Source organism: Scyliorhinus torazame, chromosome 10 (assembly GCF_047496885.1).
Source record: "Scyliorhinus torazame isolate Kashiwa2021f chromosome 10, sScyTor2.1, whole genome shotgun sequence".
Lineage (NCBI taxonomy): Eukaryota > Metazoa > Chordata > Chondrichthyes > Carcharhiniformes > Scyliorhinidae > Scyliorhinus > Scyliorhinus torazame.
The window spans coordinates 207,774,392-207,792,708 of NC_092716.1; the positions used below are offsets into that span (position 1 = coordinate 207,774,392).

Below are 18,317 nucleotides of genomic sequence, written 5' to 3' on the forward strand. Positions count from 1 at the left end.
CAGAGACGGATCTTGTTTTGCTGGCGGGACTCAGAGTCGCCAAAGGCCGGGATGTGGGTGAGTGACCTGGAAGAATTCCTGCATTTAGAAAAGGTCATGTTCGCCTTGACCGGGGTGCAGAGGAGGGGTTCACCCGGAAGTGAATGGCGGTTATCGATTTCTTCAAGGTGCATTGAGGTGTCTGTGGCTGCGGGTGGAGAGGGGGGGGGGGGTGTCTTGAGGGTTTGGGGAGGGAGAGATAAGGGGGGGAAATTAAGAGGGCGTGGTGTGTTTGGGTGTTGGTATTGGAGGATGTTAGGGGCCTGCGTTCTCTGTTTCTGTTGATGTTTGTGTAGTGATATCATGGTTGCGTTGTAATTTACCAACTGACCACTAGATGTCTCGTTAGTATATAAGTGATATGTTAGAGTCAGGTGACCCCCTCAGACTGACTGGAGGAAGCTGGAGACAGGTTGATTGTGCTTGATCTTACTGTTATTCATCTGTTTTGTATGTAATTCACCCACAGTTAATGTTAATAAATTGTTTATAGCTTTAGCTGCAAGTGTTCCTGTAATATAAATCAGGCCATCCGTCAAGAACATTACAATTTGGTCTTCTGATATTTCCACATGTATATACGCAAAATGGCTTTAATAAAAATATTTTTTTTAAGAGAAGAAACTTTGGCATGTTTCTGTGGGGCATCTTGTAGATGATGTATGCTGTTGTCACTGTGCACCAGTGGTGGAGACTATGAATGTTTAAGATGGTGAATGGAGCATCAGTCAAATGGGCTGCTTTGTTCTAGTTGGTGTAAAGCTACTTGAGAATTGTTGGAACTGCACTCATTCAGGAAAGTGTAAAGTATTCCATCACATTCTTTGATGTGTGCCCTGTTAATGGTGTGAGGGAATCTATATTTTTGATATTTTTTCTGTGTACATCGGGATGGATTTGGAGTGCACCTATGTGGTATGCTGCACAAAAGCCCGACCATGAGACCTGGGCAGATGGTGCAAAAACATTCACCAGTGACCATGGCTTTGGGCATGCAAATTGGACCACTACAGATTAGTCTGGGCTGAAGAAGGTGAGCAGTCGCTGGAGCAGCAGGAGAGCGGAGCTGAATGGGAAGCTGCTAGCTCAGTGCAGCTGGGAGCTGGGGCACATAAGAAAGCCCATGAGGAGCAGTTGTCAGCTCAGTGAATCTGAACTGGTTGTCTGCTCTGTGCAACTTGAGAGCTGGGGCATGGAGGACAGTTTGGGAGCAGTGGTGTCTGCTCAGTGCTAGGGAGCTGGGGCTGCGCCATTGATGTGATGCTGGGGTGCAGAACTTATAAACCTAGTGGGACGTCACATTGGGAGGACATTGAGCAGCTGGGAGGTGAGCAGTCGTTGGGGCATTCCAAGTTTGAATCCTGTTGCCTGATGGCTCATTGCAAGCAGAAGAAGCAAGATGGCCTCCCAGCTGAGTTGGAGCTGCTGTCAAAGGGTGGCTAAATCCCCAAAGGGAGAGCTGAAATCCCTCATGAGGAAGATGGTGTTGGAAGCACTTTGTGATGCACACTGATCCTTGACATCTGGGTGGACTGCCAAAAAGATTCTTGAGATCTGTTTTGTTGTGTCTGTCATTTCACGTGCAATATGTAGTACATATTTGCCCACCGTTTGCTGGTTAATTCATGTTTAACTCATGCTAATTCTGATGTGAAAATACACGATAGATAAGATTGACTGCTTAATTGACTTTTGTATGGTAAGAAATATTTTGTTTGTTTCTAAACCATGGAATCTTGTGGCTTTTATTGAAATGGAATTTCAAATTTTGTCTACTTTGAGCAAAAAAGCTGTTGGTCCCTGACTAATTTGTAATAATGGCAGACGGGCTTTGCAGACTCAGCACTGAGTTACTCACCGTATAATTCCCCGCCTCTGATCTCCATTTAGCACAGCCCGTGTAGCTTGCAGCAAGATAGTTGTTCTTGAGAAAATTACTCTGAGACTCTCTTCCAGTCTTGTCCTTGCAATCCGGGAATGTAGTACAATTCTAGACTGGTCCCAGTGGATTGGAAGTTAGAAAATGTAACCTCACTATACAGGAAAGAGGCGAGAAAGAAAACCAGAAACTGCAGGCAGTTAACCTGAAATGAGTCTTCAGGAAAATACTGGAATCTCTAATTAAAGAAGTCTTAACTTTGAGCATTATATGATCAGACAGAGCCAATGTGTTTTTGTGAAAGGGAAATAGTATTTTCTGAGGATGCCACCAATCGGGTAGATGTTGGGGAATCAGCAGATGTAATATACTTAGATTTCCAAAAGGCATTCAATAAGGTGCCAGAGAAAAGGTTAATTCGCAAGATATAGGGCTGGATTCTTCGGCCATACCCACCGCAAGATTGCCACGGGAGGGATACAGACCATGTAACGGTCCATTGACCTTGGGCGGGAATTTCCGGTTGCAGGGCGGGTGCGGATGGAGAATCCCGCCCATAGACTTATAGAATTGTGGATAAAGGGGACATTTTCAAGTTACAAATATTCAAGTTGGCAGGCTTTAACTAGTGAAGTGCGTTGAGGATCAGTACTGGGGACTTGGCGATGTACAATCTAGGCAAAGAGACTGCGAGTAAAATATCCGAGTTTGCTGATGATACAAAGCTAGGCAAGAATGTAAGCTGTGAGGCAGAAACATAGAGGCTGTAAAATGTTTTTCAGGTCCTCTTCATCGTGTGCGCAAATCCCGTTATGACTGTTAACTCTCGCAATGGGGTCATAACGGGATTTCTGGTGGCGAGATCTCCATTTGAGATCTTCCCCACCATCACAGGTGACAAAATCAGATTCATACACAGAAAAAACGTGAACCTGATTGCCGTGAAATTAAATAGATTTACATATCATTAAACTGCTTAACACCATTGCTTCCGGGATCTTTGAATCCCTCCTGACACCCCCACGCTGGGGGTGTGGAGGTGAGTATAGACCTCTAGTAATGAGGGACATGACTAGGCAGCGCAGCACTCTAGCAATGCCCCCCCCCAAGATTGGCAATGCCATGGACTGTGCCAGGGGTCAGGTCCAGGTGCAGGGCTTCTAGGGAACCCATTGGGGAAGAGTTCCCATTAATCTGGGTGGGGGGTGTGCCTGCATGATGTTGCGGGGGGGGGGGGGGCACACAACTTTTGAGTGCTGGGGGAGAGGTTGGTCCTGTGTTTGAGGGTTCAGCGTGTTCCCCTTGACTGCCGGGGTCCTGATGTTCGGCGTGGGGGCCCTTTACCTGCACTTTGAGGTGGGGGCGTCCTTTAAATATGGTGCCCTGAGATCTGTGGAGCCAGGTTTGCCGGCTCCAAGGCCCCACCCCACACACTCCCCTGCTTATTTTTTGACAAAATGTCAAAAGATCTGGAGTGAAATCTCGGCTGTGTTTCTGGGGAGAAACACACCATTTTTTCAGTTAACACCAGACTGCCATTTTAAGGGAGATTCCACCCGTAGAAGGGTTATGTGACCAGCAAAGTGGCACATGCTGTATAATGAGGGGAAATGTGAGGTGATTCACTTTGGTAGCAAGAGTAGACGAGCAGAATATTTTTTTAAAGCTGTGAAATTTGTTAGTGTTGACGTTCAGGGACTTGGTGTACTCATCCAAAGAACACAAAAAGTTAGCATGCAGGTACAGCAAGCAATTCGGGAAGCAAATTACATATTGTCCTTTATTGCATGGGAATTGGAGCACCAGAACATCTTGCACTTTGAGACCACACCTGGAATACTGTTTAAAGTTTTAATCTCCATGTCGAAGGAAGATTATACTCACCGTGGAGGCACTATAGCCAAGGGTCAATAGATTGGTTTCTGTTATAGGAGGGTTATCCAATGGTAAGGGGCTGAGTAAATCGAGAGAGTTTGGAAAAGTTAAGAGGTGATCCCATTGGACATGCACAATTTTGAAGGGATTTGACAGGGTAGGAACTGAGGCTTTTGGCCCTGGCTGAGGAATCTAGAACACAGGCACAATTTTGGGATAAGGGGTTTGAAAATTTGCAATTCTCTATCCCGAAGGATTGAGAATACTATCACTGAATGCACTCAAGGCTGGGATTGATGGATATTTGGTCTCTTAAGGCCTAACATGGAATTGAGGGATAAGGGAGTGGGCGGTAAAGTGAAGTTGTGGCAGAGGATCAACTATGATTGCACTGAAAGGCGGTTGGCTTGGATCTACTCCTGCTGCTATTTCTTATCTTCCTATGCCCTCAGTCTTCCTATGCCGCAGTCAAGGGCATTCAGCCTCTGATCTCCGGGTAAGCATTCTCCAAGGTGGCCTTCAGGACGCGCAACAACACAGAATCGCCGAGCAGAAGTTTATAGCCAAGTTCCGCACACATGAGTGCGACCTCAACCGGGACCTGGGATTCATGTCGCATTACATTCATCCCCCACCATCTGGCCTGCGAAATCCTACCAACTGTCCTGGCTTGACACAATTCACACCTCTTTAACCTGGGGTTACCCCATCTCTGGATCTGTAAAGATTTAATCACCTGCTAATGCTCACATTCCAAGCATTGTCTGGCATCTTTGAATCTGTCTATATATATGTTTCTGGAACAGACCTCTGCATTCACCTGAGGAAGGAGCAGCGCTCCGAAAGCTAGTGACATCGAAACAAACCTGTTGGACTTTAACCTGGTGTTGTATGACTTCTTACTGTGCTCAGTCTTAGAGGAAGCGAATGAAAGTGAGGGACAAGTCACTGAGCTGTCCCTGTGTGCTGGAATGGTTGGAATCCGAAGAATGGCCTATCTGATTGTTTAGCAAATTAATGGTGTGCTCGATGTATGTTCTGGGCCATGCAGACAAGGTGGAGAGCCCAGGTTTTGTTCCCAAGTCTGTGCTAAATTGGCTGATCTCAGCTAAAAGACGGGGCATATGTTATAATTAATTCAGCCATCACTGAATTAGAAGAATAAAATTCAGTCGATGCTTCGGCTGCTGATCATGATCCATTGGACTCTACTGGAACCCTCACAAGGGTGGTCAGGATGTAATGGCCTCATTGAGTTTAGACATGAATAACACGCTAACACTCTCCTCAGGTCACACGTTAAGGAGATCTTATCGAGTCAAGGATTGTTAGTGACTCTGGAACCAAAACCCAGCATATTTTAGGAAGAAAGAAAACTGGAAGCTGTCACCTATGATTAATGGTGTTTGCAGTGAACGGGGGATATTCCTGTACTTAGCGATAGTGTGGCTTAGACAGAGTAGGCCTAATAATGCTGCCAGTAAATTTCTGAATGTTCAATTAAGAATCAAGGTTATGGAGCAGTGTTGATGCCATTTTGTTTAATGTTCTCGGTGTGCAGGTGACACTGGCCAGGCCATGTGCTCTCAGAACCTAGTCAGCTGGATTCTCCGGTGTCGGGATGCTTCGTTTTGCCGGCACAATGGAAACCCCATTGACCAGCTGGCGAAAAGGAGCGTCCCGCCGGTGTGCTGAATCAGAAATCTGGCACGGCGGGATGGAGAATCCAGCCCAGTGTTTGGAAAGCTGATGGTGGATCTTCTCCATGAACCACTGGAGTCCATGTGCTGATATTCTCACAGTTTTTTCAAGAGTTTGAAAGTTTTTGACCGTGATGACAAATGAAGGGTGATGTATGTCCAAGTCAGGCTAGTGTGTGACTTGGTAGGGAAGTTGAAGGTTATGATGTTGACATGATCTTCCTCCCCATCCTTCTTAGTGGTAGAGGTCATGAAGCCAGGAAGTGGTGTTGAAAGATATTTGGCGAGTTGTGGTAATGCATCCTGAGATAATAGAGTGCAGGCACAGTGCAGAGGATATTGAATTCAGTGACGGAGACACTGATCAAACAAGCTATGCTATCCAACATAGTGTGGAGATTATTGAGTATTGTTGCAGCTAGTTTCTGTCCTCTTGCAGCCATTAGTGTGGATGTGACTTGTTCAGTAAGCTTCTGAACAATGGTAAACTCTGGAACCTGAGCATGGGGGAAATTAGCAATGGTAAAAACATTAAAGATCAGCAAGGATGTGATTGTCTCAAACAAGAAAGGATTCCATTATTGCCTGACACTTTCTTTTTTTATAAAAAATGCCTTGCAGCATCAGAACATTCCCAAAGTGGTTTCAAACAAAATAACTACGTCTGACGTATAGTTGCTTTTTTAGTACGGCAGCCAATTTTATGTACTCCACAAACAGCAATAATGGCAATGACCAGATAAGCTGTTGGCTAAGTGACAAAAATTGGACAGAATATCAAGACAAGCTCCCCTGCCCTTCTTCAAACTAAAGCCATGGGATCTTCTACATCCATCTGCGAAGAAGGCTGAGTTTAACACATGATCCAGTACTCCACTGGAGTGACGGTCTAGATTCTTTGCCCGAGTCTTTGGTGTGGGATTTAAAACTAATCTTTTGACTTCGGGAGGGGAGTGTTCAATAACTGGACTACAGCTGACATTTGTGGCCTGCATGTTGTCTAGATCCTGCCATGGGATGGTGTGGGCTGCTATCTTATCAATGGAGAGGAGCTCTTGCCCCACCAAGTGAGCAATACCTGGAGATGATGCGACATACAGTTAGAGCTCTGACATTTTTTTTGCCATGTGGTGTTGGGTCCTTCATTGGAGGTGCAGCCGTGATAGCAGTAACTCAGGCAAAGGGTTGCCTTGAACATTTTTAATGTGCATTCGTGTTCAGGTTGCTGTGTACAGGATACACTGCCGAAACTGTGGGGCACCATTTTAATACCGCAAACCAATCTGACCACATTACCAGAGAAAGACACAGTTGTGAATCAAGTGCCCTTTGCTTGCTTTCTGAGTGATAATATCACATGCCACAATGTGTGCTTCCCAAAATTACTTTGGTGTGTTTTGTAAGTAAAAACCTCTTCCACGGTATTTAATTTCTTTTATAAATTCATCTTTGAAATCTTTCCCCTCTTCCCTCAGGGAGGTTCAATTTTTTTCTGGGGCATGTTCGACAGAGACTGGTGGCCCTTGATACTTCACTCAGCCAGCTATTTGACTGTGGAGGGTATCACAGCTGAACTGCCATCAGCTGATCCTCATTCCGTTGTGTCCTCCAGTTGGGGTTGATGGTCAAAAAAGGAACCTCGACTGATTTATCCCCACGCAGCCCTCCCACTCCAAACCCATCCCACGGACATTGTGGCCAAGTGTAGCTACCTTACAGATGCCCTTGTTGAGATTAACTAATGAATTACTAGTAGGCAACAACTAAAACAACTTGTATTTATTTAGTGCCTTTAAAGGAGTAATATAGTCCAAGGCATGTAAATTGACAGCGTGATACGTAAGGTAAAATTATCGCAGATATTCAAAACTTTGGCCCAATAGGTAGGTTTCAGGGAGGACCGTGGAGGAGATAAAAATTTTGGGAGGGAGTTCAAGTGCTAAGGTACTTGGAAGCTGAAGGTATGACCACCAATTGGGGAATGGTTAAAATCAGGGATGCAGATACGCGATAGGCCAGAATTGTAGGAGCGTAGATGATGTGATCATCCGGAGTAAGTGCTAATTGTTCAGCGTGCATTTTGAGGTCTTCTGTTCCAGATTTTGCTGCTAATCACTTCAACTCAAGTCCTATGCTTATATTTGATAGTGTGAGTATCCTCGAGTAGACGTCTGGGTGGGTTCAGATCATCTAATCCCCAGGTCTTCGATGGGGGTGGGAAGGTGATCATTGCCCACAGGTAGTGCTGGACAGCATATCTCTGTCTATTGGAAGCTTAAATGCTGGGCGTAAGTACCACCGACGTGTTCAGATGACACTACCTTTGGGACTCGATGTGCGACAGCAGTGAATAACTCAACATTTGCCGCTAATTCCATCAGAAGATCCAGGCCAATGTATATTTTTCTTGACTTTTTTTTGTTTGTGTATTGTCTGCATCTTATTTTTCAGCTTTGAAGAAGGCTTTGCACCCTGAAATGTATACTTGTCAATTCCGTTAGCCTGCTGTGTGCTTTGACAATGTTCTGTATTTTAACTTGGATTTGCACACAATGTTCAGCACAAACAGGCCACCCCCCAAAGTCCATGCTTGTGCTTATGCTCCACGCGAGCCTCCGAGTATCCTTCTTCACCTCCGAGCATCCTTCTTCGCCTAAACTTATCCACATAACTTTCAGTTCCTTGAACCCTGATGTACTTATCTAACTTCCCCTTAAATGCACCTATGCTATTCACCTCAAATTCTTCCACTTTCCCACCATGCTCTGGCTTTCAGTTTCAGTGACTGATTGGGGATCATTCTAGCATGGGAATTTAAATGGGTACAGTAGGAAGTATACTACATAATCCAGAGGCCTGGACTCGTGATTTTGAATGTGCCACGACAGCTGGAGAATTTAAATTCAGTTAGGTAAATAAATCCAGAAGGGAAAAAAACTCTTTGGGCTGGATTTACCAGCCACCTCCCACCGGAATTGGGACGGGATGCAGCCGGCAGATTCTGCGAGAGGCCTCTTCTGGGATTCCTGACGGTTGTTACACCCCATGACACCTAACAAGATCTCAAGATACCTTACGTTCTGGATCCCACCCCCACTTAACTATGTCTATGCCAGGTATAACCAGCCCCTGAAATATACCCGCTTCGCCAAGGAGACCCCAGCCAGGCGCTGTTTAGCATTGGTCCCCACAAACAGGAACCAAGCAGAATGGCACCCTGGGGCGGTCTCCCAGGCAATCGTAGGACCCTGGGTGGTTGGCCTCTGGGCATGCTGGTACCCTGGCACTGCTGATGCTGCCATGGCACTGCCAGCCTGGCATGGGCAGTACCAGGATGCCAGACTGGCAGTGCCAAGGTGCTCAGGTGGCATTTTGCCTGCACCGGGGATTGGAGTTGGGGGTGCCCTGGCCGTATGAGGTGGGATGCGGCAGGGCTCGAGGACCCCCCCCCCCCCTCTACTCCCCAACAGGTGAGTTGGGGCTTTGGGGGTGTCCGGGGATTGCGCCGGGGTGGGGTGGGGGGGGGAGGTTGAAAGATCAGGGCACCATTTAGACATGGTGAGCAGATCCCCTCAGTGCAGGAAATGTGACTCCCTCAGTGCAGGAAATGTGACTGAGTGTGGCCTCGGCGGGGCATCCCCCGCTGAGGTATGAAAAAAACAAGAGTGCAGTTCAATAGCAGGGTGATTACAGTGCTGGGAATGACCTCGCTAATCCCACCCAGAATGGGACCCTATTTGTTTTGTTAGATTGCGCCCTTATGATCAGTCCATAACAGTGGTCTTATTACAGCTGGACATTTGTTTGTTTGTTTTTTTTAATTTAGTGTACCCAATTAATTTTTTTCCAATTAAGGGGCAATTTTGCGTGTTCAATCCACCTACCTTGCACATCTTTGGGTTGTGGGGACGAAACCCATGCAAACACGGGGAGAATGTGCAAGCTCCACCCGGACAGTGATCCAGAGCCGGGATCGAACCTGGGACCTCGGCGCCGTGAGGCAGCAGGGCTAACCCACTGCGCCAGCGTGCTCCCAACACATTTGTAAAGACCCATCAGGCTCAGTGGTATCCTTTTGGGAAAGGAAATCTGTCACCTTTCCCATATCTAGTCCAGATGTGATTCCAAGCGCCTCAGGTTGTCTCAGAATGTCTCTCAAGACAGTTGACGTTCAAGGTGGCTCATCACCTGGCAGCATGGTGGCACAGTGGTTAGCACTGCTGCCTCACGGCGGCGAGGTCCCAGGTTCGATCCCGGCTCTGGGTCACTGTCCGTGTGGAGTTTGCACATTCTCCCCGTGTTTGCGTGGGTTTCGTCCCCACAACCCAAAGATGTGCAGGTTAGGTGGATTGGCCATGCAAAATTGCCTCTTAATTGGAAAAAATTAATTGGGCACTCTAAATTAAACAAAATGGTGGCTCATCACCACCCTCCTACAAGCAATTAGGGACAGGCAATAAATCCAGACTTTGGCAGCAGAGCCCACAAATGAACAGTAAAAGTAATCCCAGCAAAGCCTGACCTGGTGTTCACTTCATTCTGCAAAATAGAGCAGGAACCCTGCTTATTACTGCTTCAGATAACTAAACATAGACTGGAGGTTCAAACCGGGGCATTCTTAAATTTATATGCTGGGCCATGGTGAAATGAGCTTTCAAGGGAGCAAGAATGAACAATACTTTTTCCTGTTTTACACAATTGTTTGTGATAAGCTTGTCTTGATTCGCAACAATTAATAAATATTGAATTTTTTTCCCCTCCTGTCCCCGCCTCCCCTTCATACAAATTCCAGCGAGTTCCCGGAAGCAGATGAGGAGGGCGAGTTTACTCGCCTGGAAGCTGGACAGAAGCTGGAGCAGATCCGTCGGAGTCTCGACGAGAAGGAAAACCAGGAGTATGAGCGCCTGCGGCAGAAGGGTCATGATGCCGAGCTGGAGCTGGAAGAATTGAAGCAGAGGAGAGAGGAGCGGCGTAGGCTGAGGGAGGAGGAGGAGGCCCGGCAGCAGCAACAGGAGCAGGAGCTACAAGCCAGAGAGGAGGTGGGCATGTTTAACCACAACTATTGGTCTTTTAAGGTTGAGGTTTAGGGGCATCTCCAATGGTTCAGAGGCAAAGTCACCAACTCTGAGCCATACACAGCAGGGAAATCTGAAGCGCTTGATCCACCATTTGTGTTGGTCAGCTGATCTCTGCCATGTATAACTGTAGGTGTGCTATTAGTGGTGCTTTTCGGGAAGGTAACTGTCTGTGTTTCCTACCCCTGATCATTATTGAGTTACCTTAAATGGAAATGCACATTTGTACAGGTGAGCGTAGTCTGTCCCAGGTGAGTTATCTTCCACAGCCCGTAGTTTCCGACACATTTCCTAGATTTTGCTCAAGTACAGGAAAGTAACTGGCCCTCACAGGATTTAATTGCAACATGAACTTTAAAAATTGCCAAAGAACTTTCACATTTATGTAAGCACACTCAGTTTAACGTCTCACCTGAAATAATAATAATAATAATTTTTATTAGTGTCACAAGTAGGTTCACATTTACACTACAATGAAGTTACTGTGAAAAGCCCCTAGCCGCCACACTCTGGCATCTGTTCGGGTACACTGAGGGAGAATTCAGAATTCCCAAATTACCTAACAGCACGTCTTTTGGGACTTGTGGGAGGAAACCCACGCAGACACGGGGAGAATGTGCACACTCCGCACAGGCAGTGATCCAAGCCAGAATCGAACCTGGGACCCTGGCACGGTGAAGCAACAGTGCTAACCACTGTGCTACCGTGCCACCACTTGAGGGCCATCTCCGATTTGGCGGTCTTTTTTGCAGGCCGAGGCAGTGATTGTTCATGTCCAGGTGCTCGGTGCCCATCAAAGGCTGTCCTGCCTGATCTTCTGAACCTGGTCCTCCTTCCCAGCCCTGGAAAATGCTCTCTTCTCCCCCCCACCCCCCCACTGACCCACTGACCTCTGAATCTGGCCTCCATAGCTCCTCGGTGTGGTGGATTACCGGCAGTCCCAACAGTGCCGCCGCTCACAGTGGGGTTGTTGGGAATAGAGAGCGCCTGGCCATCTGATTGGCCAGCATTGCACAGGGATGGGATTCCCTATTAGATGGGGGTGGAGGCCCTGCGGAAATCCTGCCCCCAAACCAGTTAATGGCCTGATGGCAGTAGAATTTACTTGGGGCTCCCCGGCCGTGCAGGAGTGAGGCCTGATTTATTAGCTGGAAGGGGCCAATACCTCTGCAAGAAATGCAGCCCAAACCTTCTGATGCCCATTTCACTGATAATCTGGAAAATGAGACCTGGACAAGGAACACTCCATCTTGCCTCTTCTAAACAACTCAGAGTGGTTTGTGTCTACTGTAAGCACAGAATGTACTCCAGGAAGGCTTGCGAAAGCCCTGAGCAATGTAAAATGCTAGAGACCCAACAAAGTGGAACTGCACCCTTCTTTCCTGACCTTTGCTCCCAGGAAACTGATCATTCGCCAAAAGAAATGGTAATTTCAGTGTACACTGTGTAGCATTTGAAACTTGTGTCTGGGTCTGAACTGGGTTATTGAGATGAATTGTTATTTAGTAACCGTTTTCACCCATCATACTGAATGAAACTAGTCTTCTTCCATTGTTATGCTGGTCCAGAAACCTCTTCAACTTTCTGCATAAAGACAGATGTGTTGAAGTTAAACAGTACGCAGTGATTCCAAAGCCCTGGAACCTTTGCTTGAGCATTATGTTCCATATTGGGCTGAGGAATGTGCATCCTCCTGTTTACTTGCTGCTGCTATTCCTTAATTTCTATGGCGTCTTTATACAAGGCTTCAGAGGATTCCGTTGGTCTCTCGTGACCATATGCTTGGGCACTGTGCACTATTAGATAACAAAAGCACTATAGCATTGTGGTACAGTGGGTAGATAACTTTCAAAAATGCTGTGTCAGGGCATTAAAAAAATTGTTTTGAATTTTTTTAGGGAAGAGATCAAGGTAGAAGGAATGGAAAATGTCAATTAACTCAATTGTAAAAATCAGCGTTTAAAATGTTTAACTTTTCCTACATTTAATGCTAGCTTAGAACTATAAAGTTCATACCTTCACCACCCACTCTATTCCCACCCCTGATTACTGCCTCAGTGTGAACCAGCTGACCATGCCTTTAGGCATCTGGGAACTCCACGTCCCTTAACCCTCCCCGCTTCCTTCTGCTCATTTTAAGACCCTTCTTAAAATCTAGCTCCTTGAGTATGCTTTTAGTCACCCAGGCCAGAATCTTCTTATTTGGCTCAATGTTGCTCTTTGTCTGATTACTGTTCACTGCAGTCAAGTGTCCTGGGACATTTTGCAATGCTTTTTAAAAAAAATATGTTTTATTGAAATTTTTTTCCCAAACAACAATTTTTCCCCTCTTACAAAGCAAATGCAACAATAAAAATACAGACATTTTGCAATGCTAAAGATGCAGTCTCAATATAATTTGTTGCTGTTCAATTGTTTTAGTTTGCTTCATCTTTTATCCTCCATGGTCTTCTCAAACAGTTGATAAAATGGAAGGTCTAGGTGGCAGTGGTAGAACTGGTCGTGAATTAGATGGGAAGAATGCTCCAATCAGGTGTGGGAGAATAATAAAGCTCTGAGCGAGAGCTAGCTGTACTCATCCATAACAATTTGACCTCCTGCCCAATCACCTTGTCCATTTGATTATGATTAAGAGAGAGTTGTGAAATGCTACACAAAAAATGACTTCACAGGAAATGTTACAGAAAAATCTTCAGTAATTGTGATGGGGTACACTAGAAAGAATAGAGTTTGACCAAAAAATAAGCACATTTTTCTAATTTAATGAAAATAGTATATTTGAGATGTCAGCATTGTAATTTAAAAACTGAAAGTCCATGGGCTGGATTCTCCATTTTGGAGACTAAGACCCCACGCCGGCGTGAAAACGGTGGACATTTACACCAGGTGTCAAAAGGCCACCGATTCCCCGTTTTGCTGGGGGATAGAAGGGAGGCAGCATAGAGCTCGCAGCTCTGGCTGCTGCTACGGCCCCCAGCACTCCCGGTTCAGAGGCCGAGCATGCGCATGGCGGCGCCCTGCAGCGGCTGCGCTGTGCTCCATTGCGGACTCAGCCCGTGGACCTGGACCGCCAAAGTAGTGCCCTCATCGGCCACTTGCGCGCCCCGGACGCCCCACCCACAGTGCCCCCAGCCCCGAATGAAGCCCCTCCTGCCCGCCGATCGGTCCTCCCCCGACTGTGGCGGCCCCGGACTGAGTCCGCAGCCGCCACCCCGAGTTCACGAATGGTGTGAGCACACGTAACCCACGCCTTCGGAACTCGGTCAGTTGGGGAAGAAGCATCGCGGGGCGGGCCTCAGGCAATGGCCTGAGGCGGTGGATAATCAGTGCGGCATACTCCTAGAGTACACCGCTTTTCAGAGGCTGGAGAATTCAGAAACCGGCGCCACTCCAAGAAAGCACAACAGCGCCTATACTTCCTCAGGAAACTAAGGAAATTCGGCATGTCCACATTGACTCTTACCAACTTTTACAGATGCACCATAGAAAGCATCCATCTGGCTGCATCACAGCCTGGTATGGCAACTGCTCGGCCCAGGACCGCAAGAAACTTCAGAGAGTCGTGAACACCGCCCAGTCCATCACACGAACCTGCCTCCCATCCATTGACTCCATCTACACCTCCCGCTGCCTGGGGAAAGCGGGCAGTATAATCAAAGATCCCTCCCACCCGGCTTACTCACTCTTCCAACTTCTTCCATCGGGCAGGAAATACAGAAGTCTGAGAACACGCACGAACAGACTCAAAAACAGCTTCTTCCCCGCTGTTACCAGGCTCCTAAATGACCCTCTTATGGACTGATTTCATTAACACTACACCCTGTATGCTTCATCCGATGCCAGTGCTTATGTAGTTACATTGTATATGTTGTGTTGCCCTATTATGTATTTTCTTTTATTCCCTTTTCTTCTCATGTACTTAATGATCTGTTGAGCTGCTCGCAGAAAAATACTTTTCACTGTACCTCGGTACATGTGACAGTAAACGAATCCAATCCAATCCAATCCATCCATCCATCCACTCCCAATTACGGCGCCAAAACGGATTCTCCGCCCTGTCGCCGAACCCGATTTTGGCGTTGTGGAGGGGAGAATCCAACCCCATATTTTGTGGGATAGTAAATGCACATATATTTTGTCCTCATGCAGGAAGAGAAAAGAAGAATGAGAGAAGAGCGAGAAAAACGAAGGATGGAGGCAGCAGAGAAACGGCAGAAGGTTCTTAGTATTTCAGGTAGTGAAATGGAGGACCCTTTCATTCCCCTCAGCCCAAAGAGCCCAACATTTAAGGTAAGAATTCCTGATGGACATTGAATTTTTATGCTGAGCGTTTTGTTTTGCTTTGGCACTGCAATGGCAAAGTCAGAAGTACACAGCTCTTGTGATGCTACGCAGCACGCTAAGGCGAATATGCGGGAGAGGTTATACCTCAGCAACATGGATATGAAATCGGCTCAGTCACAGGAAACAGTAGCGGTTAACAGATGTTTTCAGGCTGGAGGATGGTTATAGCAGAGTCCCCCAGGCGTCAGTGTTGCGACACTTGCTTGTCCTGGTGGATATTAAAGACCTAGATTCTACATTCAAAGACTCTGGGTGAGATTTAACTAAATGGGAACATACCACCCCAGCAAGCGCGTTTAGCTGCATGTTTCCCAGCGCTTACAGCATCAAGAAGCACCCCACTATTTAACATGCCCCCGGTTACACAGGGGGCATGCCCCAGCGGGGAACACACGGCCAAGGATGTTCATAGCTCTTTTTTCTGCACTGAGGAGCACCGCTCGCCAGAACGCCTCAGTGTAGCGAGAGATCAGGATGCCATTTTTAAATAGTGTCCCGATCTCTGGAGCCCCTGATTTGACCCCTGATCTCCTCAACCCCAACTCACAATAAGGGAGTCCACAGGCACCCCCGCACCCTCCCCAACACCTGCTACGGACATACCTTACCCGATCGTAGCCATGTAATAAATGCCAGCCTGGCACCTTGGCAATGCTAACCTGGTAGCCTGGCAATGCCCCTGCCAGTTGGCAGTGCTACCTGGGCACCTTGGCAGTGCCAGGCTGGTACCCAGGTGGCATTGTCATGGTGCCAGTCTGGCCAGTGTCAGGGTGCCCGGGTGGCACCAGAAGTACCAGGGTAACACCCTGCCCAGAGGGCAAGCACCTAGGGGCCTCCGATCCCCAGGGAGACCCACACGATTGCTGTTCCATCTGGTCCCCGTTTGTGGAAAACAGTACTGAATAGCGCTCGCCAGGGATCTCCGAGGTGAAGGGGACCCTCTACTAGTGCATTGCGGCTTGGGTGGGGGAGGTTCATGTCGAGGGCCTCGGAGATGGGATTTAAAAATGGCGCCCTGATCTTTCGCTATACTGAGGCGTTCTGGCAAGTGGAACCCCTGAGTGCAGAAAACGGGCCTATGTGTGGTCTAGGACTGCAGTTGCATGTCTTTAAAATGTCTGACATTGGTGTTGCTGTCTGCATGGTGCATGGCCTTTTTATTTAATCACTACTAATTTGGGAGATATCATGGTCAATAATAAAATAGATGCCCGTTCATATTGTGGAGTGGTTTTGTGTAGGCTCTTTGCAGTGCTGTATGGGATACTATAGAATGCGTCATTTTGCTGCTCCATTGAAAGGCTCCGATCAGTTGCCAGATGCGCCACAAGGATGCCCAGCCGAATCGGCTGATTTTAATGTTCCGTTTGCTCTCTTTCTGAGAGTAGTGTCTTGCTCTTTGTAACATCATAGAAGTCAGGAAGTAAATATGTTGGGCTTACAGCAAGATTGACAGCAGAGCTGTTGTAGAGCATCTCGGAAGATCGGTTTATTGGGCTATTAGATTAACTCTCGCCCTTGCTGTGACCCTCCTTTGTTATGTGACCACCATACAGATTTTGCTCCCGTTTGAGTTAGACATTGTTGGTCCCTGGATGTCTCAATTTGGGTTTGGCTGGGTCCGATGACCTCACCAAATGCTATACAACTTTGCAGAGATATTTCCAATAAAGGTGACAGTCACAAAATCAGCCCTTCCTTTCAATAACATGGTTTAGCCCTTTCAATGTGAGGGTTTTCAGCTCAATTTTAACAGTGCTATGGATGTGCGTTTGCCATATTTCGATGCACAGCTTGATCAAATAAAAGTTGCATTCACTTTGAGGGCTGTGTTCCTGTTTTAAGGAAGAGATTTGTTTGTTTTGTGGGTTGCCTGGACAGCATGGAACACCTGTTTCCTGCTTCCTGACTCCACTTTCCATTCACCATATGGACAATGTTATTCACACAAATAGTCAATTTCCTCAGTTGCCATTCCGAAAGTCCTGTAAGATAGCACTGCAGATAATTAATGTATTGAAATGATAATTCAAGTACTTTTCAAAAAACTTTCTGAATAGTTTATTAGGTTATTCTTTGCCATAGTGAACACAACAACTGCCCAATTATTGTCCATATAAAATCTCAACCAGAATTCCCCCCAAATATATCTGGTGCAAATCCAAGTGTATTGGATTGTCGGTGTGCACCATTTAAAGTAAAATCTGTTGGCGAGGTCCTGCCTGGGAATGTGGTGGATACAATGCAATGAAGTACAAGACAGTTGTGATTTACCTATAGGGCAAATCGATATTCAAGCAGCAGAGTAACCTATTCCTTTTCCTATGGTCCTGTACCTGATTTTTCTATCCATTTGAATTAATTTATGAAAAATCAGTTGGTTCTTTATGGATGTATGTGGAATCTTATACCATTTCCTTTACATTCTGGATATAGGTAATGGTCCAGAACAGTAAATCTACACTATGATTCACTGAATACTGTAATGCATAGAACATCATGCTCCTTTAACAGCACCACCCAAATCTGCAACCTCTACCACCTAGAAGGACAAGGGCAGTAGAATCATGGGAACACCATCACTTCAGGTTTGCCGTCACCTTCAGGATGGGTGGCACAGTGGTGCAGTGGTTAGCACTGCTGCCTCATGGCACTGAGGATCCGGGTTCAATCCCAGCCCTGGGTCACTTTCCTTGTGGAGTTTGCACATTCTCCTCGTGTCTATGTGGGTCTCACCCACACAACCTAAAGGTGTAGGTGGATTGGCCATGCTAAATTGCCCCTTAGTTGGAAAAATATAAAAAGATTTTTTTTTTAAATGGTTTGCCTTTAAGCTACACACAAAGAACAAGTACAGGCCCTTGGGCCCTCCAAGCCTGCGCTGACCATGCTACCCGTCTAACCATCCTGATGTAGAACCTTGGGCGTCATTCTCCGACCCCCCGCCGGGTCGGAGAATGGCCGTTGGCCGCCGTGAATCCCGCCCCCGCCGAAGTCTCCGGTACCGGAGATTGGGCGGGGGCGGGAATCGGGCCGCGCCGGTTGGCGGGACCCCCCGCTCAATTCTCCGGCCCAGATGGGCCAAAGTCCCGCCCAGAAATTGCCTGTCCCGCCGGCGTAAATCAAAGCTGGTATTTACTGGCGGGACCAGGCGGCGTGGGCGGGCTCCGGGGTCCTGGTGCCCCCACGGTGGCCTGGCCCGCGATCGGGGCCCACCGATCCGCGGGCGGGCCTGTGCCGTGGGGGCACTCTTTCCCTTCCGCCTCCGCCACGGCCTCCACCATGGCGGAGGCGGAAGAGACTCTCCCCACTGCGCATGCGCGGGAAACTGTCGGCGGCAGCTGGCGGGGCACCAAACGCCATTTACGCCAGCTGGCGGGGCAACAAACGCCATTTCCGCCAGCT

General features: G+C 47.3%; 1 protein-coding gene across 4 annotated transcripts in view; it reads left to right on the forward strand.

The window, feature by feature from the left end:
• Nucleotides 1-18,317, forward strand: part of lsp1a (lymphocyte specific protein 1 a) — a 531,727-nt gene that overhangs the window by 418,498 nt on the left and 94,912 nt on the right. For all 4 annotated transcript variants that reach the window (XM_072466314.1, XM_072466316.1, XM_072466317.1 and 1 more), the window contains 2 exons: nucleotides 10,286-10,532; nucleotides 14,718-14,858. In XM_072466314.1, the coding sequence (XP_072322415.1) occupies nucleotides 10,286-10,532; nucleotides 14,718-14,858 (388 nt within the window). The remainder of the gene's footprint in view (nucleotides 1-10,285; nucleotides 10,533-14,717; nucleotides 14,859-18,317) is intronic.